Source organism: Vipera berus, assembly GCF_964194415.1.
Source record: "Vipera berus genome assembly, chromosome: 5".
Lineage (NCBI taxonomy): Eukaryota > Metazoa > Chordata > Lepidosauria > Squamata > Viperidae > Vipera > Vipera berus.
This window is the reverse complement of record NC_138207.1, coordinates 32,713,744-32,739,980: the sequence shown is the minus strand read 5'-3', so window position 1 is coordinate 32,739,980 and position 26,237 is coordinate 32,713,744. Positions and strand designations below refer to the sequence as shown.

The following is a 26,237-nucleotide window of genomic DNA, read 5'->3' as shown; positions in this document are numbered from 1 at the left end:
GCGTCATCTGGAAGTCATGCCCACCCCATTGCCGGCAATGGCAAAACAGTCCCAATACGTCTCGCGACATCACGTGACATCGCGAGTTTGACATGTCTGCTTTAGACCAAGAAAAGAAGTTTGAAAATTAGTAGGTTTTCCCAAGGTGGCTCCCCAATTAGGATTTAGGCATACTTATGTGACAACCCTAATGTCTTTGGATCTGAAAATGAAATATTGAAAAATAATGGCTAACCTGTTCATTCATAATCTCTGAGAGCTCACTGAGCATGTTCTTGTAATGAGATTTCATTTCTTCCTGATATTCCAGCTGATCCTCCTTAATAAGGCGTTCATTAACTTCAAGAGCTTGTCCACATGCTTCTGTAAATTGTCTGCATAGCACAAAAGATCTCATATCTTTAATGTCAAGGCAATATGTTATTGTTTCAAATATAAAATAACATTTTGATTTCATTATGAATTAAAATGGTATAGTCATAATGGACACAGATAGTCTAGACTTTTTGAAGAATTCTGTATTTGACATCTGATGTTTTGTTAGACCAAACAAGGCCAGTTATCCTTGTGTTTATCTCTATCTCTATCTACAAGATCTCTATGACTGTTTATCTCTATACCTCTCCCTCCCTCCCTCCCTCTCTCTCTCATCTATGTAATCTGCTGTAAAACTTACCTGAAGATTTCTTTCAGAAGTTTAACTTGGTTATCTGGGTACTTCTTAGCATTGGTTTCTTCAAGAAATGCTCGAGCATAAGCCATTGGTCCTGCATTTACCTGCAAGTCAAAGTGTGCTATGTTATACTGAGCGCTGAGGGTCAGTGCTGGCAAACGCAGATTAAAACAATTTTTCTTTTGTCACCTCCTGAAGTCCTGATCTTGTCTACCTGCTGCTGAAGAGTTTTCTAAATTGCAGATACTTCATGGAAAGGAAACATTTGCAGAATATATATGCAAAATGGGTGACTTGCCAGCACACCTTTAGTGGTTACCAGAATCTTTCCAAGATTGGGTGGTCAAAATGTTTGGCACCAATATTAAGGAACCGATTTTAAAACAACTTTAATAAATATCCTAAACTAGGGCCCAACCCTCAAAATGCTGTAAAAATAAACAATATAGCTCTCAAACCGTGGTACGTAACTAAAAGGTAGCCAGCTTAAGTTCACTGCATCAAAGTACTATCACACTAAAAGCATAATAGATAAAATAAAAATGAAAAAGTCTAGTATACTAAATTGCAGTTATCAAAATAAAAGTTAAATTGAAATGAAGCTACATAGCTCTTAGTTCAATAACACTGCCTTTAGTTTATTCTTCTGACTCTCACACAATTTTATCAGTATTTGTCTTCACTTTTCCTCTACGATACATTTCCCACTGCTTCATTGAAGAAGTGACACAGAAAAGGAAGCTCTTTTTTTGATGCTGATTTTCTCATGATGACATACAAACTGTAGCAGGTATCAAAAACTTATTCTCGGAGGAAAGGAATACAGTGGAGGTAGCATCCTAAGGCAAAAGCAGCAATCTTTATGGCAGAGGGATAATTGATGCTCTTATCAGTACCTTCATTTTACCCTTTGGCAGACCTAGCAGGAGTTATAAGGAATTGGGGATTAAATCTCAGATTTAATGGCTATCATCTATGGTTTTTTTTAACGTTGAAATGAATTAATTACTTAAATTAATTAATGTTATAATGCTGTTTTGAACTTCCAGCAAGTCGGGTTCTAACAACAGAAAGAGACCAACAGAGAAAGATTCCGTTTCCAATTATAAAATCCTAAATATCAAATCTTTTAAACCTGAGAAAAGGGCTATTTACCTTGACGCTGACACTTCCTTGTAGCTTGAGCTGGAGTCGAATCATATCTACCTCTTCCATTGTGCAAAGCTGTTTGAGTTCTGAAATTTTTTTGGACATCTCATCAATAGCTACTTCTATGGGGTTCAGTTCTGTGCTGGTCTGATTTACGACTTGTATCCTTTTCTTCACGTATGGAAATAAATGGCTAGCTGCAGTCAAAAACAAGATAAATACATCTAAGAAAATTTATTTAATATAATGTAATATATTCATAATTTTTAAAAAGCCATAATTCATACAATTGGTCCATGAATGGTTCCATTCGCTCATTCAACTGTATGTGTGTGTGTGTTTGCATGTTTGTAGGTGTATATTTATAGTTTTCTAAAATACTCCGTAAAAGGATTACTTGCTTGCATTTATCAAATTCCAGAATAGGTGTAAGAATATCATATTCATATTTTGAAACATAGCCATTGGTAATTCAATGGCAATCCCTTAAATAATTAGCAATGTGCTACAAAATATTTTTAACTATTTTTGTAAATAACAAATAACTAATTGCTGTGCTGAGTCACTTAGATTGAAAAGGGTGGTTTTACTTTATAATGATAATTTCTGCCCCTTCACTTTTTTTGTGCCCCTATAGGTCAGCACTGATTACTGTTGACTACCTGAGCTAGTCCCTGTAGTTTTCTTAGCTAGATTTTTGAAAATAGTTTGTTATTGCCTTCTACCTATGACTGAGAGGAAGACACAGGTCCAAGGTCACCGAGCTAGTTTTGTGCCTGAGGCAAGACCAGAACTCAGTGTTATGCCTTAACCACTACACCACATTGTTTCTCTCTCTCATGCTCTTTGTGGCCTTTAGCACTTTGAAATCATGACACTGAAATGAAACAGTGCAATTTAGGTCATTGGGTTGTTTGGGAGGGAGTGGTTATCCAATGGTCTCCTGTGAACTTTCAGAAGGTTCAGAGGCCGAGAATGGCCCACCATCCCTGAGAAATTGCCCAACCCTGCTGTGAAGAAGAATGCAGTGTCCATACTTGTCAAAATTGTCCGTCTTTTGCATTGCTCTTCTACACCCCCGTGCTTCTTTCCTGACAAGGTGAATGGCGTTTCAAACACAAAGTGGTTGATATTGTGATGCATTTCAAAGTCAGTCTTACGTTCTCCGGCTTCTTTCTCTTCAAAGAAGGGTGTGACATACGTTACTTGGATATATGCATATTTAGGATCTAGGTCTTTCGGGTTAACCTATACAAACAAAAGGGAAGACAATGCAGCAGTTAGAGACAGCAAAAGGACAAGGAAAAAAACAACACCCTGGACTCTTGCTTTTTATGGCATATTACAGAAAGGCTGTTTAGACATTTTAAAAGATAATATATTCATAGATTTCTTTGCTTTCGGACATTTTTGAGCATAAAAGGAGCAGAACCCCTTTATTAGATGAACAAAAAAGATTTCTAAGAAAGCCTTTGCTGCTGGCAGTTCCATAACAAATTTCAGGACCCTCCACTTTTAGTCAATTAATAGCAGGGTAATTAATGTACATAATTTTACAAATCACAGCATGTAACAAATGTTTATATTACTATCAATGGCATTATTATAATTTTTCTGATCAGAGAGATGAAATATACATAATTACATGGCCACAGCAGTGGTTATGCCTTACCAGATCCATAATTCCTCTTCATTGGTTCCAAGTTATTTGTGCTTTGAGCTTAACTGAATTTATGCCGTGAGCATGGCTCATTGTGGAAAAAAAGAATGTTTCATTTATTTTAAGTGTGCCTGGGCAAAGAACTCTGTAATAACATGAATGCTTTAAAAAAATTCTGTGGACATTTCCCAGCATACCTTATTGGAATCTTGGATTATCTTCACATTGTCTGCTCCAAACTTGTCTGCATAAAGTTTCATCAGTCTCTGAGAGATCTCAGATAGGCCTGTTAATTTGGGCTCTTTGTAAATATATTCCTTACCCTCTTCCTCTTCAAAAAAACCCTGATTAAAAGATAAATCATAACAATTACAGGAAACTGAGTATGATTAAAACCACTTTAAGAATATACGGTGAATGAAAAATATAAGGTACTCAACTGCTAAGTATAACAAATTAATTTTTTTGAATGCTGTAGCTTATGCATGATGAAGAAATGGAATGCATTTAAAACCAAACTTCTACATTTGCACAGGATGAATATCAACTTTTACTAATAGGGAAAAAAAACCTGTGTGAAATGTGACTGGAAACATCCTTGGAGTTTTTCTATTACGTACACCCATATTTTGCAGCAAGTATGCCACCATGTGGTAGAATTCAGTAAGGATAACGAAAATTATTGGAACTAAATATTAGTTTCTTCTTTTTTTCTAAAAAAACACATCTGCAGTCAAAGCTACTGTTGTATGTATGTGGGGAAGGGGACAATTGTGCAATTAAAATAATATACTAGCTTTTGAAGCCATGTGTTACTTGTTAGTTGATTCTGGGGAACTAAACTGATTTATTTGTATTAGGCAGAAAGCTGTGTTCTCATTGAAGAGAGCTGCTTGCTTCTGAAAAAAATATACACATCTGGTTTGTTAGTCAGCTATGCCCATAGGGAGTACTAATTCTTTTTGAGTTATAGATTTTAGCATTGTGCCTTTTTAAAATAGAAAGCTGCATAGTAGTTCCAATCTATAAATATACCACTCGTACGAACTATTCATTGTATGAACTAATGATGCAATCCAGTACTTCATGAAATTTTGTTGTGTATGCAGATTTTGGCTATATATATCCTTTCATATTCATATCCATATCACCAGTGCTTTTTTTGTAAAAGAAAAAGGTGCCGGAACTCACACATGTCATACCCTACAAGGTTTCATCCAAAAAAGGTGCCGGAACTCCGTTCTGAGTGTTCTATGACAAAAAAAGCCCTGCATATCACCATGGATGTCATTCTGAGTTTATATAATAGAGTAATGCTATCAAAGAATCCCTAGATAGTCCCAAAACGATTTAAATAAGTGGAAAATGTTTCTGATAGAGGACATTCTAGAATTCGTACTCCCTTTTTGAATTTGGGAAATGACAACTAAAGCAGAATACATAGTTTTCATATTTAACTATACACATGGGGTGTTATTTACCTGGTTTAGTCTAGTTAATGAAAATTAGTTGTCAGTGCTGCTGTTGTTATTTTTATTAAAACCGCGAAAGTAATGTTTTTATTTATTTTGCATGACTTGCTCTAGAACTCTGGGATGCCTTTCCTGGGATGCATGTTCAGCGGTGGGGCTTCCACAGGAAGGAACATTAACTGAAGAGGAGCCCAGTGCCAGCCCACGGAACTGTCAGCTCCCTCGCCAACTCTACTGAGGACATTCCAGGCTCCGTGGGAAGAGACTGAGGGTGAGAGGTCATGCTTATCTGCTGTTGCACTGGGAGGATGCCAGCCGTACTAAAGTTTTTGAGCATTTGTCTCAGAACGCTTTATCACATTTCTGCATTCAGAGGCCCCACACTCATTTATTCACAAATGATAAACAATGGTCTATACAGTAGTAGTCACTTTCCATTTGTATTTTTGTAACCCCTCCCCTCTGCCCCTTTTGTGTGTGCAAGTCAGTCTTGAAGTTTTCTCGGCAAGATTTCAGAAATGGTTTGCTATAGCCTCCTTCCTAGGGCTGCGAGAGTGACTGGTCCAGATGCCCGGTTACCCAGATGCCTGAGGCAAAACTAGAACTCATAGTCTCCCAATTTCTGAAAGTCTGATGCCTTAACCACTACACCAAACTGTTTCTCTTGCTCATTCTCTTTGTGACCCTTAGCACTTTGAAGTCATGATGCTGAATCTGTAACTCCCTATGAAACAATATTTAGACACATAATAATCACATTAATTTTTATTCTCCTGATGATAATAAATTATTTAAATAATTTAAATAAAGACCCAAACTATAAGAGAGAATAAGAATTCATAACATATTTATCCTCCCAAGTCCTATAGGAAAATCCAGAGTTCAGTAATACAGATAGTCCTTGAATTACGACCACAATTGAGCCTAAAATTTCTCTTGTTAAGTGAGCCACTTGTTAATGCCCCATTTTATGATCTTTCTTTCTCAGTTGTTAAGTGAATCATTGCAATTGTTAAATTAGTGGCAAAGTTGCAAAGTGAATCTGGCTTCCTCACTGACTTTGCTTGTCAGAAGATTACAAAAGGTGATCACGTGACCCCAAGACAGTGCAACCATCATAAATATGAACCAGTTGCCAAGTGTCCAAATTTTGATCACATAAACTCAGGGATGCTACAACGGTCATGTGATTTTTTATTTTTTTATTTTATTTTATTTTTATTTTATTTTAATCCCATTTATAATCCCATTTATATATAACGGTCATAAGTCACTTTTTTCAATGCCGTTGTAACTTTGAATGGTCACTAAACGTGCTGTTGTAAGTCAAAGACTACTTGTATTCCTAAAAGATCTCAGATAGACTGTTGCTCATGGAAGAGAACTGCAACTGAAAATATCTACCTCTGAGGTCATTGGAAGGAACTCCTCTGATCTGGTCTTACTGGATAGACAGCACCTACTTGGAGAAGGTGGTATCCAGATCCTGACTCCTGAATGGCTTTAAAGATGACAACCAGAAGATGGTATGACATCCACAAGTAGCTTTTTCAACAACCTTCCTCTGAAAGAGGAGATTGGAGATCTCAATTGTCAGCCAGTATTGGTAGAATGAATTATAATTTCTTTAGGAGGAACCACTCTTCTGCCTTTTTCAAGGCAGATGGCATTAGCCCTTCAGCAAAAGATGCATTTACATTGCACTGGCACAATGTAATCAGTTGCCTCTGGAAGATTTCACCAATACAGTAAGGGCAGCGTCTAGCACAGGGGTAGGCAACCTCGGCTCTTTTATGACTCATGGACTTCAACTGGAGTTGACGTCCATGAGTCATAAAAGAGCCGAGGTTGCCTACCCCTGGTCTAGCAGATGGTGAAGCTAATGACACATAGAACCTAGTTCTAAAATACCCTGCCAAGAGATGTTTACTAGGTCCATAGGTAATAATCTTTTTAGTACTACTGATTTTATTCAAACACACAGATAACAAGGTACAAGTATATCCTTAGAATATTCCTGTACTTGGAAGACCATTTTCACTGATTCTTCTTTTACTCAATAGTTCTCTCAAAATGCATACAGAAAACTGAGGAAAGTCCTAAAATAACATGAAAAAGGGAGACTACTGAAGATTGCTTCCCCTTCCCATCTGCAACTGAAGCTTCTTTTGAATATGTGAAAAAAAATTCCTAGATTTGTCAATATATGAAAAATTAGGAGATTGAGGAATATTAATTCAATTTCATGGTAACAGAGGTGGAGAATACAATATTGTCAGTTTTGCCAATATGGTCTCTATTTAATAATAAAATCTGATACCTTAAAAATTCAGATCATTATCTCTGTATTGTCAAAGGCAAAGTCAATTTAAAATTGCCCTACTTGTATTGAAAACGAACGCTGCATAACTACTGTGTTCTTCCTAAAAGGTCATTTTAGTTTATCAGAAAGAATCTTGATGTTTGTACAATCTCAATTTGTTTTCACAATTCTTTTCATCATAGAACAATTCATATTTTCTATCTTTACTGGCAAGAGATTTTGAGGTAGCTTTAAAAAAACAGGAGCTTTGTGAAAGTATACAATGTTCACAACAGCCTTAGGCTTACATAACTGTATTACTTTTGCTCAATTTGAGATAGTCCTGTGTTTGTCCTTTCTTCATGGAATTTAACATAGTTTCTTTGAGAATCCTTGTAACTCTCATTTACATTTTTGCATCTCAGCAGTATTTTAATGAACCATGAAATTGCAGTCCTCTATGCACTTTTCATTGAACAATTTTTCCTTGGAAACAATTAGTTTCATTATAAAGGCAAATGCTGCTCATGTGTGCCTAAATGTTAAATAGGTCACATAATACCAGTTCTGCATCTTTATGTAAAATATTCCACTGTGAAATGTTGTGAAATATATTTGCTCCTTATAAGATATAGTGAGTAATAAATTATCAACCATATGCTTAGGGCTAGTGAAATGCCTGCAGATTGTTAAAAAGGTTTAGCTCCCTTGACTGTTTTTCAATATAAGGTGAAGTTACCTATAATATACTCAGATTCAGTTATCTGGGACAGGGCTGTCAAACTCAAATTGTCACAGGAAGGTGCTGCACAAACTATTTTGTTAGTCTGGTGTCTGCACACATTAAGTAAAAAAATGAATACAATAAAGAGTATCCTGGAACAATGCTAAAATAAATGGATTCAGTAAAAATCTTTACTAAAATCTGAGTTTCTTGTGAAATACCACTTTATAATACATTGATAAGACTACACTTGGAATACTGCATCCAGTCTTGGTCATTATGAAAAAAAGATATTGAGACTCTAGAACAGGGGTCTTCAAACTTGGCCCTTTTATGACTTGTGGACTTCAACTCCCAGAAGTCCTCAGCCAGCTTTGCTGGCTGAGGAATTCTGGGAGTTGAAGTCCACAAGTCATAAGAGGGCCACGTTTGAAGACCCCTGCTCTAGAAAGAATGCAGAGAAGAGCAACAAAGATGATTAGGGGACTGGAGGCTAAAACATGAAGAACGGTTGCAGGAATTGGGTATGTGTTATCTAATGAAGAGAAGAACTGAGGTGACATGATAGCAGTGTTCCAATGCCACAAAGGAAAAGCATTCAACCTATTCTCCAAAGCACCTGAAGGCAAGACAAGAAGCAATGGATAGAAACTTATCAAGGAAAGAACCAATCTAGAAATAAGGAGAAATCTGCTGACAGTGAGAACAATTAATCAGTGGAATGGCTTCCCTCCATTAAGTTGTGAGTGCTCCCTCACTGGAAATTTTTAAGAAGAAATTGGACAACTACTTGTCTGAAATAGCATAAGGTCTCTTGCTTGAGTAAGATGTTGGACGAAAAGACTTCCAAAATCCCTTCCAACTCTGTTATTCTGATCATTTAGCTGGCAGTGCTTTTTATTATTGGAACCATTATTTGGCTGTATTACTGGATTTATATATAATACTTTTCAAAATAATATCAAGGATAATATAATATAGGAACATATATTACTTTAAGCTCTTCTCTCTACTGTTGAACAAAAAGATCTTTGTTTCCTTTGTTTTTTTCTCTCTCTTTTACTTCCCTTCTCTCTACTTGCCTGGCTCCCTCCCTCCCCTCCTTTTTCTCCCATACTTTGCCCAGCAGAGAGACTCACAGTGTGGCAGAGCTTATCTTCTTCCTTGAACCCTCCCCCTCCTTCCCTCTCTCCGGCACACCCAAACTCCTGGCCCATCTTCCCTGATCAAATCCTTCCTTCTTCAAGCCTCTATACTAAGGGAAGGACAGCTGTGGGAGCCCAGTGCTGCCTCTGAAGCAGCACCTGCCATGGCATGGAAGAGGGAGTGAGGCTTCCTGAAGAGTTGGGCTACTTGTAGAGCCTGGAAACCAGCTGGATCAGGTTGAGGTGAGTCACCAGGACGCCTCTACCTGGAAGCTTGTGCGTCTGTATGATGCTCAGCACCCTGATCTGAGTTGTTACAAAGTATTGCTGTGGATGCAGAAAATCTATTTATCTTCAGAATCAATTTAATTTATAAAGCCACCCATCTATCAAAGTAACTCTGAGCAGCAAACAGAAGTAGAAACCATCAATAATGATAAAACACAACAGATCAAGCCTGCCTCATTTTAAATTGAGAAAAAACAGCCTCTCTACACATCCATGTCAAAGTTCCAGAAATTCCAGCCTGGCCCCGGAGTCTGAGAGAAGAGGCAGAGCTTCATGGCCTTCTGAAAAATTCATAAGGCTGGGGCTGTATCTCTGAAAAGGCAGAGTTAATAGGGCAGGTGCCATTAAGACACACTTCCTAGGAGCCACCAATTAACATTGTCTCATGGGGGCGGGGGGGGGGGAAGAACTGAAGCACATCTGCTCTGCCATTGCTGGTGGGAAATGGGGTACAAGTTTGAAGTCCCTGCCTTAGTATAAAAAAAGTATGGGTTCTTTTAGATCATGACCAGCTCTTAATACATTTTATTGCAACATACAGATCAAGGAAAAAATAAAGATACTAATTGAACAAAGGGTGTCAACACACTCAAGTTGATTTCAAAGTAACAGAATTTTTAGGTAAACTACTATAGCCAATTAATGAAGTAAGATCGTTCATTTTTGAAGAAAGATAATATAATAAAGTGTGTTGGGAGAGCTACTGGTGCACATAGGGGTGCCCACAAGGACTATGCTGCCTATCTATGAACAGATGTTCATATTTAGTTGCAAGGAAATCAAAGTTACTTTATGTAGTGTCATTCTATTTGTTTTCCACAACTTGATACTTGCCAGTCTGGGTGGCCCAACCAACTGAAAGGCTTCATGTTGATGAAAGCTACATGACAAAGTTTTGCATTTTTTTTGAGTAACCTGATACGTACACCCCAAAGTAGTAAACTAAGGGCAAAACTATTAGGCATGCATGAAAAGATAATATACTTTTACTGAAAGCAAGTATAATGTAGCATAGGAGTTCCTACACTTTTTGCCATTGTCCCTGCCTGTGTAGTCTTAATGTACAGATCTTCCCTGAAAAATCCAAAGACCAAAATGGAGACAAATGAGCAATTAAAACAATACAATTACATTTTGGGAAAGGTGAATGTGTTGTATCAACATACAACTAAAAGTCTCTTCACACCTCCCATGCACTTTTCCAAGGGAGGTGCACCTCACAGTTTGGGAAACCTTGCTTGTTCTGCCAGGACATAGGCAGCAAGGCTGTTTGCAGTGGGCATTTCAGATAAGAAACACATAGCTGAACCTGCTTCCATTAGAATGGGAACAGATTTAAGCCTCAAGTACATGAATGCCACAGGAACAGATACATCTTTATAATTCAAGGAAGCAGAACAAAAGCATTATTTGCTAGATGTAGCACAGTATATAAATGAGTGAAAGCAATGTTATTTCATCGCTCACAGTGAATATTAAAAAGTGCTAGAAATCAAGGTTAACCAAAGTCATACAAGTAGGATGATGTAGGAAGAATTAAACAAAACAGCATGCAAAAGAATAGATAACTTACCACAGCCTTGAATAAGTTCAAAAGAGGAAAAGAGCAGATTTCTGCATTAAAACCTAATTGGCAGACAACATTATTCAGAACTGATTTCGTACATATTTTTTTTTAAAAAGAGGGAATGTTTCCCTGGAAAGTTCATCCTCAAAGAACATGCCTGCTGTCCCATCTGATGTCTTGTAGAAGCAAGCATGTACAGATACTATAAACAAAATAAGTAGGCAGAAATATGGAGTAGCGTGCAAGCCTTCTACAATGCACTACAAGAATCAGAAGCCAACTAGAAAGCAAAGCTCTACACAAACTAATATCTAATAAAGATTATGGATTTCAAATCAATTAGGAGAAAAAAGTCTTCAATTATTTTGTGGCTTTTTTTCAAGGATGATTTTTGATACCATCTTATATTTTATATTTGCACTGCCTTATCTTCATTTTCCTTTTATCTGTTTAATAATCAATCGTATCAAACTATGACAAGCTGTTATAATGAAGAGGCTCCTTCCGATCTCTGCTTTAAGGAAATATGAATTTGTCTGTGAGCTGCGCAGGCCATAGTATTTAATAACGTTGGCAATATAAATCTTTTAAACTTGTATTATGGGATATCAGCTGGGATAACCTTCTCTGTGTCTTACTCTCAAACCTTTTACAGAAGATCAAAATAAACTAATCATAAATATACACTGTTATATAAAACTGAAGATAATTTGGGTGGTGGTGGTAATTCTTTGTCATAATATAATCTTAGGTCTTGATCTAGTGCATATTTATTTAGACATAGGTCTATTCACTTCAATGGGACATTGCCAAATCAGAAAGTAGAAGCTTAACCCAAATGTGAGGAAACCTCTAAAGCTATTCTTACAGCCCATTGCCACTGATAATATTTTGCTTCTATTTTTATGTGACTCTAAATTTACATTTTGCTCCATGAATATTACTATAGATAAATATTCAATACTGAAAGCATACCAAGTCAACTATTCCAAACTATGATATTCACTTGTGAAATGTGTTTTTACTGCAATCTCTCTAAAAAGAGAATTCATTGGGAAATGTGTAGTTTAGCTGAAAGTTCACCCACAGTAGTCACTTACTTGGCCATAAAATGCCACACGGTAGTATCGTCCAAATAAGCGCTTTTCAGAATTCACAACTTCTGCGACTTTCAGATAGGATCTATGGATGTCATAGTACAATTCTGACAGCCTCTGAAGTAATAGAATGAGAGTACATTTTAAAATTAAAAACCATGGTATTCAAACCAACTCATGTAACCAACTTATTCTCAACAATGCTATTAGCTTTCGAGTCAACTGATTAAAGGGAACTTTCCAAATGTAACATGTATATGTGTTTATCTTAAGAGTATCAGCTTCCATTTGTATTATTTTCCTATTTTTTCTCAGTGATTTTTCTATCTTCTCATATTACAAAATATTTGTTAAAGAGGGAGGGCAGAATAAATATGGAATGCTTTTATTGGTAGTGCTAAGTGTTCTCCATCTGGAACTATCTAGGAGGCATGTGTTCAAACACATTTATAATTCTAAGTATGAATTACATATAACCATATACAAAGAGCCATTTGGTCTAGTGGTTAAAACACTAGCCTGGAAAGCCAGAGACCATGAGTTCAAGTTCCGCCTTAACCAGGAAAGCCGGCTGGGTGACCTTGGGCCAGTCATTCTCTCTCAGCCCAGTTCACCTCACAGGGTTGTTCTTGTGAGGAAAATAGGAGGAAGGTGTGCTGGATATATTATGTGCCTTGAGTTTTTTGTTAAAGTAATAAAGGTGGGATATAAAGTAAATAAATAAATGAATAAATAATTAGAGATGGCAAATCAAATTTGCATTTTTCATCTACAATATATGGAAGTGAGATCACATTTTCCTACTTGTCCTGTGTGTTCTAAAGACAAAAGCTGCATTTAAACAGAAAATAACTGTACATTGTGTTTTTCAAAATATTAGTCTCTAATACTCCTTTTTCATGCAACAACATATATGGAAACATATCTTTTCATAATACAGACTCATATTAAAAAGGTACACATGAACAACACAATCAGCACTTTTTATTTTGTTGAGCAAGTCAGTTTAGTTGTAGATATTTATACACAGTATAAAAAGATTTTTTACTTTGAAATCTCTTTGTTTCTCAAATACTGCAATAACTGGCTTGTTAACTTCAGCAATGAGTTCGTATCTTTCACATTTCCAGAGATAGTCAACACATAATTCCAGCTGTTTCACAAGGATGTCCTGCAAGTTAAGAACGAACATCAGGTCTGTGGTGCAAAATAAGATTTTTTTGCAATTTCAATGCTTTAAAAAGAAATAAAGGTAATTATGATTCTAATTATGATCCACTGGATATAGGACTCACTGAAAACTGTGAAGAAAACATCATCATCAAACATATCATTATAATGATGATGCTAACCTCATTGTATGGTGTATCTTGCATTCCAGAGTCTTCTTTCATTGCTCCTTCTTCTTTAATATTTGGTGTAATATTGAGAAAAGCTGGCCATCCCATAGAAAACAAGCCTTTTCAAACAAGAGAAAAAGTCCTATCAATGCTTCAGTAACAATTATTTAAATAATTGTAGTAAAAATACAAATACAATACATATAATAGTTTATTACAAATACCATCAATATTATTAAGTCACTTGTAAACACTGTAGTTTATAACTAGGTAATTATAATTTGGTAATTTTGGCAAAAAAATCTTCTTATCCAAAGGCATTATTTGAGAAATTCCCAAAGAGACCCAAACGGATAAGGATGTGTTAAAATATTTATGATTCTGAAATGTATAGTGTTCTTATAAAGTTTTTTTAATAAATATCTGTCAATAGAATAAAGGATATGTAAATATGGAATACATTAAGTCTGGTTATACATATTAAAATATGTATTGATATTGATTCATATGAAGCCATAATTTTTTAAAACTTGGTTCCTAATATGACTGAAATTACAAAACCTTCAGCTCACTAGCCTTTCTCAAGCTTATTTTTTTCAAGGAATAATGATAGCAAAGGAAGATGTTTGGAAATCTAGTATGTAGCAGCAGAACTGCTTAGTTCTCAAGCAAGTTCTCTGGAATCTCAATGGCACTGTTTACAATGCCCAGTGTCAATGGGCACTGTTGTACATGTTTAAGATGGTGGGAACTGATGCCAGGAGGAACTGAAAATTCCATTTCCAAGCTGACTGGCATCAATAGATTAAGGACTGGGTTACTGAAAAGTCTCCTTTCATTAAATATATACAAATGGGTTCTTCCAACGTTGTCCAGCCCATAAATGGTCATGGTTAGAACACTCACTTCCTCCAGGGTGAGTTGTTAGTAAGATATTATTATCAGAGAGTTCAGCATCTTCCAGGAACAGACGAGAGGTACAAATCTTTTCCATTTTCCAGTAACCTATGGTAGTGTGAAATGTTATTAGCATTTGGTTACTTGTATGTGTTAATACATGCATGTTTATTTATCTAAGCCATGGTATGGAACAATATCTCTCTCATCTCAAAGAAAAGAAAAATAGTACGCAAATATATGAAACTTGAATTTTAGGCAAAATGCAAGGTTTCTACAACATGAAATATTTTTACTACTTTCTACTATCTTAATGGGAAGTATCTGAGAAGAGTCAAATCAGTTATTCTTTAAAAAATACAAAAATTAATAAATGTCATAAAATGCATTTTAATCATTTCTGTTCACTCCTTACTTTTTTTCTAAACCAAGCAAACCTTTTAAATGTGCTGTATCTTACCCTTTCTCTTCAGATATTCAGCAATAAGGGCAGCTATATGGATGTAGCACATAGCAGCCTGCAAAGAGATACACTGGTAAGTTTTAATGTTAAAGAACTAAAACAAAAGCTAACATTTTTCAGAGGGGAATATTCTCTTCAATTGCATACCTGTTACATGGAATTTTACAAGTGTAAATGGAGCCTATGTGCCCTTATTACAGCAAAAAATTGATATTGCAGCAGTGGAAATGTATGGCCTCATTTACTCAGTGGATTAAAGCTCTGATTAACTTGCTACCTGTGAGTTGATTGCCTATTGAAGTAGACTTTGCATGGATAAATATAAGGAAATATGGGACATTTATACAAAATACAGTGGGTTAAAAAAGCACGATGATCACGTATTATATGCATGATACACATGCATACACACATACTCAAATAATCTTTATATTAGATAATTATCTATAGAATTATCATTGTAACAACATAGAGTATATTCTTTGTCTTATTTTTTATTGTATTTTCACTTATTTTTAAAGCACTTATGCATTTTGTATAATGGATACATCCTTGTGTTTTATTCCTTTAGTTTTTTCTGTTATTATTTTAAAAGCAATATTTTTTTAAAAAAATGTTACAGGATGTAGATCCTCTTAATCTTCACCAATACTAGTATGTTTTTGCAAAAGAATAACAACAAAAAAGTCCCAGATCATTTGAATCAATATATTAGTGTGAAAAATGGTGTTTAAGGTATTTCTCCTGTCTATCAAGGTTTGAAAATGCCAGGAATTATCTGAAGCAGTGTATCTGGCACATTGGTTTCCAAATCAGACTAAGCCTGGTATCTGACACTACAGTATATGGATATTTTTAAAATGGGTACATGCCACCCTCCTCTCTCTCCTCCATTCTAATTCTGAAATTTCACTGTATGTTCACCATGGCTAGGTTAGATGCACTATCCTCTGCAGTTGTATGGGGGCATTATAAAAACACAAACTGACAGCAGAGCATGTGCTCATGTGGGTCTGTCTCCATGGAGTTCCTCAATTACATGTTTCTTTGTTGCTGTTTTTATGGGAAGTGTGAGATGATATTCATGTATCCCATTTTAGAATAGAATAGAACAGAACAGAATAATGCTGGAAGGGACCTTGGAGGTCTTCTAGTCCAGCCCCCTGCTCAAGCAGGAGAACCTATACCATCTCAGTCAAGTGACTGTCTAGCCTCTTTTTCAAAATCTCCAGTGATGGGGTGCCCACAAGTTCTGGGGACAAGCTATTCCACTGGTTAATTGTCCTCACTGTCAGGAAGTTTCTCCTTATTTCCAGGTTGCTTGTCTCTTTGATCAGTTTCCAACCATTGTTTCTTGTTCTGCCCTCTGGTGCTTTGGTGAATAACGTGACCCCTTCTTTTTTTGTGGCAGCCCTCAAATACTGGAATACTGCTATCATGTCTCCCCTATTTCTTCTTTTCTTTAGCCAAACCGAAGTCCTGCAGCCGTTCTTCATATGTTTTATTCTCCAGGCCCTTGATCATCTTAGTTGCTCTTCTGATTTTTTTTCCAAAAACGTTTTTGTGATATGGTGACCAAAATTGGCTGCAGTATTACAGGTGTGGTCTTACTAGGGTTTTATAAAGTGGTACTAATACCTTGCCGTCATCTTTATTCTATGCCTCTGTTTATACAACCCAGGATTGTACTAGTTTTTTGGCTGCTGCTGCACACTGCTGACTCATAGTCACGTGATTGTCCACTAGGACTTCAAGGTCCCTCTCACAGTTACTGTTTTTAAGTCAGGTCTCGCCCAGTCTGTACTTGTACCTTTGATTTTTCCTACCTAAATGTAAACTTTATTTTTCTCTACAATGAATTTCATATCTACTCTTCTTGATTCAATACACTGGACATGTCCTAATAGATATCTCATCATCTGTTTAAGCAATCTGGTCTGGTCTGATGGGTTCTGTTTTAATTATTGTTTTAAGATAACTATTTGTGCATTCTGTTATTTATGTTCACTGTTCACCGCCCTGAGTCCTTAGGGAGAAGGGCGGTATACAAATCAAATAAATAAATAAATAAATAATAAAAGTTCCTAAAATAAAGTACTGATAATTAAAGAAATGCTAGACACCGGAAGGTCATCATGACAGTTATGACAACTGCATACTAGGTCACAAGTTATATAGGCTACTCTGCTATTTTGTTTGCTATTTCTTATGAAAAACAGAGAACATGTAGAGTATTAGGTCATATTTTCCTGCTGACCACATTATCATTAAAGCTACTAATGGATTGTGACAAAATCATACTCCTGTATAAAGAAAAATTGTAGGACGAGCTTAAGATTTGTTTAATGCTAGGGTGCCAAGACAACTACACTAAAAATTAACACAGTGCCTGAATTTAATAATCTCCTGAATTCCACTACTGATTAAATGGTTCTCTGTTTTGAATGCAAACCCACAAATATGTATTTGGGTACAAGTTTTAGAAAATACCCTGCTTTAGGACACAAAGTTGCTTAAAGCGGTTCCTCAAATATCATGCTTGGTTGAAACAGAAAGGTGACATTAAATTCTTGTTCTTTAGGGCTTATTTCAAGCCCTTTAAAATTACAAAATAATTTATCAGTTTCAGATGAGCTACCTCAGATAAGTCTCCATTTCTTGCATGAATTTTGGCCATACTCTCCAACCAGGTCCTACGTAATTCAGGTGTACTTGCGTATGAATTTGCCAAGCTGTACTGTAAGTCCACCAGCATCTCAGGATCCTTCTCATGTTCCTTCATTTGAGCCGTAGCCATTAAAACTGTTCTTATGCGTTTGGTCAAGTCTTTCACTTCTGCTGGGAAGTTACTGTTCTTTGGGAAAGAGGAATAAGGGAATTTAAGTTCACAAAATCTCTATTATCATGTTAAATGATATCTATTTGGAATAAGTCAGATACCTGATAAATACAAGTATTGTATGCATCATAACAATGTCATAATACATTGTTTGCTGTTTCCTCTTCCTAGCTATCCATAATCAAATAACTTTTCTTTCACTGAACTTTTTTTTCCAGTATTTGTGACGGAAATTAAAGGCTTATCATGTTTGAACATGGTTGCAATAAATATCTCTTTAGCATATTAAACTTGGGATAACAAAAGTCTTGAGAGAGTTATTATTACTAGCATGTTTTTAATGACATATGAATTGATATGTAATACATTTCCTAGCAATTATATTATAATATATTCCACACATATTCCAATTTGGCAAAACATCTGAGTGAGCAACAACAACAAAAAAATACTTTGGGATCCACCCACCTTTAGAGAAGATCCCCAGTAACTTTCCGCCCCCCCTATGGTTAACTAGCCTTCATTATGTTGATAGAGAAATAATGAGGATGAGCTTCATATAACTCAAAGATGGCGAACTGATTTTTAAAGACGCTACATTTCACTATCGGGGAAATATCCATGTTCATAAGAATGCAAAAAAAATACTATAAATATAAATAAATAAACAACTTAAATAAATAAATAAATACATAAATTACTTTCATCTGTTTGTCTCCATTAGCAAAATTATTTGTAATTGCCAGAGAATGCTGAAATCGAGAACCTCCAATTCCTGCATCTGCAATCAGTTGGCTTACAGCCTTGATGAGCTGAAGTAATGACAAGAAAAGAGAATATGAAGACAGCTCAGCAAGCCGAGAAACTTGCTTCTCAGAAGAACCACCAGCAAAATTTATTATTCAGTGATTGTTGTCTCAATCTCTGTCTGTGCTCAAGGAAAAAACTAATAACTAGCATTAGGTTGTTTTTAGCAGTTTCCCTTTTTCTCACATTAATTGTTTAATTCTTCTCCTTTTCTTAAGAATACATGGTGTGTAAGAATAAAATAAATAGTAATAATAATTAAAATCTTTCTATATTAAATATGAAGAAATTTAAATATTGGTAAGCATTTTTTCCCAAAAATGAATCAGATAACATTTTTGCCTGTAGGAGTCCCAATACTAGTTATGAATAGTTAGAAATGAATATATACATTCTGCTAAACAGGCTTTCAGTAGGAAGGAAAATATTTTGAATGAATTGCATTTCCAAAGTAATTCTGTATCTTAAGCCTGAGGACCTTGAAACCTTAAGATATTTCTATAGAATATCAAGATTGAGATAGCAAAAGAATATTGAAGGCATTGTTATTACTGTGGATTTTATGGTCATTATTGTTAGCATCATCATTCTGAGCATCTAACAATCTAAAATAAAATTTAAAGTAAGAATGGAATAAAACAGACAAGAGCATTCTGTGATCTGCAAATATACTTTGCTCCATCTCTCAGATGAATAAATGCAGTAACACTATAAAATCATGAGAAATTTCAAGCAATAATTGCTCCACAGTGTTTCCACAGTAATATTTTCTTACCTGCAAATGGGACCTTACTATTGACTTTTGCTTATTAAATTCAAAGTTCTTTCTCATGAAAAAATAAAGCAGAGCAGAAGCTTCCATCTGTGTTGACTGTGATCTGTGATTACAACACTTAAGAATCTCATAACAAAATGAGCCACACAAGTCAGCTTGCCCTTGGAAGAATGCTGATGGAAACTATGAAAAACAAACCAAAAGCATCAACACACTTTTTTTGTGCATTTTCTCATAGTAGAAGTTATTAACAATCTTACACTTTTACAAACTGGCTACACAGCAAGTGAATTCATTCTTGATGAAGCTATACAACTTTAAAACCAGAATATATAATTTGTAAGGGACCTTATACAGTAGATCATATAGTTCAACTGCTTGCTAGGTACAGGAATCCATCAAACCAGGGGTCCCCAGCCTCCGGTCCATGGCCTGGTACCAGGCCACAGCATGCCAGCAACTGGTCCGCACAAAGAAGCAAAGCCCCATCTGTGGGATGCAGGCAGCACACAAAACTATGCACTCTCCGGTCTGTGGAAAAAACCTTTCTCCACGGAACTGGTTCCTGGTGCCCAAAAAGTTGGGGGCCTCTGCATTAAACCATCTCTCATGAGTGGTCACCAAACCCCTATTTGAAAATCTCTTTTTAGTAGTTTTATACAGATTGTTCCATTGATTAGTACCTCTTATTTCCTCATACTCCTCCTAATTTTCAATTGGAACTTCCTCATTTTTAATTTCAATTTTTAATTTTATAGAACTCATGGCTCTGCCCTTCACAGCAAGTTATCTTTTCAGAAAATGTCTGTTATTTCTCAATAGTCAACAGAGAAAAATGAAAGAGAAGAAGGGATTCCTACCAATGAGAAGCCATATATGGTCTTACCTTACTCACAAACAATCTCAAAGCAGCAAATACATGCTTGAGAGCTGCTGCAGAATTATTGATATGTAAAAATAATAGGTAAGTATCAAAAACTTTCTTCATCATTGTATTCTGGCAATCTGACTGCTGCAGCTGTCTCTGAAAAGTAACGAATACATTTCAGCTTTCTAAATTTAAACTGTTGGGATCTTTTATTTCTTTCCCTCCTCTTCCTTCCCCTGCCTTTTCTTTTTTTCTTTTCTTTTTTGAGCAGGCATTTTTAAGATTTTTAATATTAGTTAAATTTCTCAGAGTTTCTTAGAATAGTTTTGTTTTTGCCTCAGACCATCTTTCTCTCTTTTGCCAAAGCTTCATAATTATTTTGGTGATGATGATGATGGTGGGTGGTGGTGATTTAGGAACTCTTTTACCCAGCACTACAAGATATTTCTCTAAGTTTTACAGCTTAGTGGGTAAGCACATAGTTTGGAAATAGATGGCCTTACTTTCAATTCTAAGCAAATCCTAAAAAGTCTAAGAAAGTATTTGGTCTGCAGTACTGAAAAGCTATGCTACATCATTCCCAAGCTGGTATACTAACTAAATCATTCTATAGAAGGGCAGCTGATAGCATGGCACAGGTATATTAGAAACTGTAGTAAAACATGTGTGACAATGCCAGGTTAAATGGCCCAGCGAAGTGACTCTGTACTCTTTATCAGACTCATTTTGAAAGCTTCAATTATAGGCTGTCTACATATACAAAACATTTCATGTGTCGATTCTTTGCTTCCATAAAATAACAGCTCTGCATAAATTGTAGACACTGTGACTTTCACGTAAAAAGTTTCACACAGAAAAATGTTACCTGTTGATGCTCAGTGAAAAGACATAACAAATCGAGTATAGAAAGGCAAACTTCTGTTGCCGTGTTGGCTTCCGTATCTACGTAACTCACAAGATCTGTTTCATTAGAAGCACCTACAACCAAAGAAATGTTACAGAAAATTGTTATAGTCATCTACAAATGACAATAGTCACCGATGAACTATCATCTCTCTTAAATATGCTTCTACAGAAAATTAGGGTTTCTTAGCAAGTTTTACTCTGAAATTGCTACTGGATTTCAATATTCGGTTTCAATATTTCTGTAAGGATTTCAAATAAATCATAATATCATTCCTCATATTAAAAAAAAATCTTATTTTCATAGAGAAGTTTGAATCCTTCCTGTTTACTTTTTGGCTTTGGTTTTGAATAGATATTTCACCTCCATATCTCTTCTTCAAAATTTCAAAGAAATTTGTTCTTTGAAAAATATAACATTAATCTGAGGCATAAAAGCAGATCTTGCAACAGACAGTGCACTCACTTGATACAATTTAACATTTTTGTTGTGGCTGTAAGATTCACATAAAAATTAGATGATTGGCTATACAAATTGAGCAAATAAATAAATTTTGTCAGTGTTTGTAAGTGCTTTAGGACTGAAAGTTCAGGATACAAATAGTAAATAAATATATGTATCTAAATTATATACCAAATTCTAATTCTGAATAAATTGTATACAAAAATATTTTATGATATTTATTTAAAAAATAATTATCCTACTTATGTTTATTCTTTCTTATAAACTTGTCTTTTTTAAATATGTTTTTGCATTCTTAAGAATGATGAAAGGTAAGAAGGGATTATTTGCATATGTCAAAGAATATCTCCTTGGGCCCACAATTGCTCAGTTATTGCGTACATGTTTATTGTAATTTTTGCTACGTAGTTTAGCAGAGGTAGAGAATCTATTTATAGCACTGACAGTGCAAACCTATGCATATCTTCTGGTTTGCTCACTGCATTCAATCATGAAGCCTACTGATTGCTCACATTTCAATGAATTAATGCACATTGTTATCAATAAATAATAGGATGCTAATTAATCGATCTAAATTTTTATCGTATTATAAATTACATGCAGTAGAAAGAATTTATGGTAATAAGTAAACATGTGAGAACTACATGAGAGTTATTGTTTTTATGTCTAATTTTTATGCTAAAAATGATAGAGTGAAATTGTCTTAATAATATACAACCACTGGCCTTCACTCTTAATGTTCCAAAACAACTGAACAAGCATAAATGACAAGAACACAGATGAGATCGTAAAAAAAATATTTGGGTATATGCAAAAGCATAAAATTCATAAGAATAAAAAACACAATCTAGGAAAACATGACTTTTCTATAGATATTGAGACCTGGTAAATGTTTTGCTGTCTATACATAAAACTGAATAATGATACAACAAAAAATAATGGCTATTATTCTCTCACATTATTTACATAACATTGAATTGAGAATGTTATTTCATTAAGTACCACAATTGTCCCATTAAACATTCAACTACAAAGTCTTTCGTTATACTTACTTGGAATGGTACTATCTATCATCTGTAGGAGTTTATGATTGGAAAGGGCATTTTTCCCACGGATTATTGGTAAAGTTTGGGATCTATGATGCTTGTGAACCTCACTGCTAGAAGCAGAATGTGCCCTGCAAAATGAGAAGACAGTGTCTCAGGCATATCCCCAAAACTTTTCCAAACCTTTAGACAGATTTGTTTTCCATCTTCTTTACTGCTCATTTCTGGACATGAATATTTCCAGCTACACAATATACAAATGGAATTATACTAAGCCTTGCTAAAAAACAAAGTTAACTAGATAGGAACTGTCCACATGTCAGTGGAATAAAGCTCTACCAAGTCAGTGGTATAGCTATCAAAAGTCTTGTAGGTATACCAAAGGGTCTTTTTGAGCAGCAGAGAACCAACTCATGCTATCTTAGGGGAGGAAAAATTCTTTGTACTTTGGCACACTTCTCAATTAGACCCAACAGCAATGTTGAAATGATAAGTTTACTATTCTGGGAATCAACTGAAGGCACCTGTACATCTGAAGGCATAAGATATCTAGAAAGGTAAATTATTAAATTAAAGGGTATTTGGCACCACGGAGTCCAATTAGAAATTTCAACACAGACTTTTTAAAAAAGATCTATTTTGCTGGGAACTTAGAAGGTAGAATAGAATGAACCTTTATTGTCAAAGTACAACCATGTATACATTGAGATTGGCTGAGCCTCCCTTCGTGCCCGCACCCCCAACTTACAGTGACACAAACCCTCCATCTTATTACACCATGTGAGCTAATTGCACAACGCACCAGTCTCGCAAGTCAATTATGCATAAAGTTTATAAAATTATTTCCCATTCAAAAGCCTAACAGCCCATGGATAAAAGCTGTTCTTCAGCCTGTTGGTACGGTTGGCTATACTCCTATATCTCCTACCCGATGGTAGGAGAGTAAAGAGATACCGTCCAGGGTGTGAGTCATCCCTGAGAATTTTCCTCACTCTTCCAAGGCAGCCCTGGCGATGTCATCCAGTGGTGTCAGGGGACAGCTGTCTTGTGCTGTGCTCACCACCCTCTGTAATACTTTCCTATCCGCAGCTGTCAGACCAGCATACTAAACCACAATACCATATGAGAGGACGCTCTCTATAGTAGACCGGTAAAAGAGGGTCATAAGTCATTGTTCTACCATGTTCTTCCATAAGATCTTGAGAAAATGAAGTCTCTGTTGGGCCTTTCTGGCCACCTGGGTTGTATTAACTTTCCAGGTCAGAGCTTCGCAGAGGTAGACTCCCAGAAATTTAAAGGAGGAAACTCTCTCCACACAGTCCTCCCCGATGTAAAGTGGGGCAGGTTCCTCCTTTTTGCTCTGGAAGTCTAGCACCATCTCTTTCGTCTTGCCGATGTTCAGGTGCAAGTTGTTTTTACAACACCATATGGATAGCTTTTGTACCTCTGCCCTGTATGCTGTCTCATCCCCACCTGTAATAAGACCCACCACAGTAGTATCATCTGCGAACTTAATTATTGCAGTAGATGGGTAGGATGATACACAGTCGTATGTGTACAAAGAGTACAGGTAGGGTCTAAGCACTCAGCCCTGTAGCGAGCCGGTGCAAAGCTTCAGGGGGGTGGACAAAGCAGACCCGACCCTCACTGTTTGTAACCAGTCCCTAAGAAAGGTCACATTTAAGAAACCTGTTTGGTATGTTAACTAATAAAATGTAAAGTGTTATATTTTTTTAGCAAGTATGCAATAATTACATGAAACTCATGCCAATCCAAAATATACTAAGACCGTGGTGGTGAACCTATGGCACGTGTGCCACAGGTGGCACGCAGAGCCCTCTCTGTGGGCATGGGCACCGTCACTCCAGTCCTAGGCCTTCAGCTGGGTTTTATACAACCTTTTCGCTTTAGGCCTCCGCCACCATGTGCAAAAAAAAAAAAGGTTCAATCAATCAATTTCAACTTCTCGCGGGAAAAAAAGATCTTGCAAAGTTGGAATTGATTGATTGAACTTTTTAGCCCCACCCAGTCTGCCATTACCACCGCAGCCAAGCCCACCCAATAGGCCATGCCCACCCAATTGCCACACCCACCCAATTGGCCACAACCACCCAGTGGGCCATGCCCACCTGGCATCTGACGATACATAAGTGGGTTTTGGGTTGCAGTTTGGGCACTCAGTCTCTAAAAGGATCGCCATGACTGTACTAAGAGATATGAAGATTCTTTAACATGTAATTTTCTATTCACATTAAATTAAATGTAGAATGATCTAAGAGCTTATTCTAGTGATTTTTTACAATGAAGTAATGGTGGAAATTTGACACACTACATTGCAGCTGCTATGTTTTTGTTACAGTGAGACTTGATACTGATGACTATATGAAGAAATTATGATGCGTCATTATGGAAAGCTTCCTTCTGTCTCTCACCCCCCATATCTAGCTGTAAATGAAATCAGTACTTATTTTGAATTGCAGAGCAAGGCCATACATTATTTTTCCTCCTGCTGCTTTGAACATATCCATATAATAATAATAATAATAATAATAATAATAATAATAATAATAATAATAATAATAATAATAATAATAATAATAATAAACCTTTATTGTCAAAGTACAACATGTGTACATTGAGATTAGCTGAGCCTCCCCCCGTGCTCTCTCCCCCCAACACACAGTGACAAGAAACCCTCCATCCCACCACACCATGTGAACCAACTACACCACACACCGGCCTCCCAAGTCAATTCTGCATAAGATTATGTCCCATATGTCATGACACAAGAGATTATGTTGGCAACTGTTGTTTTTACATTAACTATCACTGAACAAACTAATTTTCTAAGAACTAAATATCATAGGTCAAATACAACTGAATCAAAAAGTACAGCACTTTCTCACATCTGACTTCAAGAGTTCAAAAAAGTCTAACATAGGACTTTTACTCTTGATTTTTCTTGATTTTACCCATATTTTTTTCACATTTTAGTACATATTAATAATATTATCAGTATCATCACTAACATCTACCTGCTGTTGTATCCTTCCAGATTCTCAATGGTGTACAACAACAATATATGTACTTAGCCTCTGTTGGGCCATCATGGCTGTTTTGCATTAACCCTCCATGTATTTTGTTAAATCTTACCACTGTGGCAGAAGCCCGGAGGTTTGACAAGATGAACTGGAGCCTTTCAATGTTCCATTATTCCGGGTGGTCTGAGCAAGCTTAACTGACGCAGCAATTTTCCTGATAAAAGAGAATAAAATTTAAAACTGCATTATAATATCATTTATTACTATAAATATTAGGAAAATTTATCAAAATTATCTATTACCGATATCACATTTATATCAAAATCATATTCTATTATTAGAAAACAGATCTCATAGCTAAGAATTCTTATGAAAACTTTATAGCAGGGGTGTCAAACTCGCAACATCACATGATGTGTCACGACGTATCGTGACTTTTTTGCCATTGCCGGCAATGGGGTGGGGGTGGTTTCTCTATGATGCATCCAGCCCATGGGCTGGCAGTTTGACACCCCTGCTTTATAGTAAGATATCCAAACACAATCCATATTATTTATCTCACTAGACTAAACTTCCATTAAAGTCAGTTATGTTTTATATTTGTTTATGGGCACTTAATGAAAATTCACAAAAAGCATTTATTTTGGAACTTTATGATCTAGGATTCATTGTAATTCATCCTCATCCTCATCTAGATTCAACACATACTAAAGTTTCT

General features: G+C 35.9%; 1 protein-coding gene across 2 annotated transcripts in view; it reads right to left on the bottom strand.

Annotated features, from left to right (window-relative positions):
• The window catches only part of DOCK10 (dedicator of cytokinesis 10), a gene marked incomplete at its 5' end in the record, with an annotated part of 167,906 nt that overhangs the window by 3,300 nt on the left and 138,369 nt on the right, over positions 1–26,237 (bottom strand). For both annotated transcript variants that reach the window (XM_081328132.1, XM_081328131.1), the window contains 17 exons: positions 236–374; positions 677–777; positions 1,829–2,019; positions 2,860–3,070; positions 3,680–3,826; positions 12,081–12,194; positions 13,126–13,248; positions 13,430–13,536; positions 14,324–14,422; positions 14,775–14,832; positions 17,416–17,631; positions 18,318–18,428; positions 19,199–19,381; positions 20,085–20,222; positions 20,932–21,044; positions 22,485–22,609; positions 25,632–25,733. In XM_081328132.1, the coding sequence (XP_081184258.1) occupies positions 236–374; positions 677–777; positions 1,829–2,019; positions 2,860–3,070; positions 3,680–3,826; positions 12,081–12,194; positions 13,126–13,248; positions 13,430–13,536; positions 14,324–14,422; positions 14,775–14,832; positions 17,416–17,631; positions 18,318–18,428; positions 19,199–19,381; positions 20,085–20,222; positions 20,932–21,044; positions 22,485–22,609; positions 25,632–25,733 (2,278 nt within the window). The remainder of the gene's footprint in view (positions 1–235; positions 375–676; positions 778–1,828; positions 2,020–2,859; positions 3,071–3,679; positions 3,827–12,080; positions 12,195–13,125; positions 13,249–13,429; positions 13,537–14,323; positions 14,423–14,774; positions 14,833–17,415; positions 17,632–18,317; positions 18,429–19,198; positions 19,382–20,084; positions 20,223–20,931; positions 21,045–22,484; positions 22,610–25,631; positions 25,734–26,237) is intronic.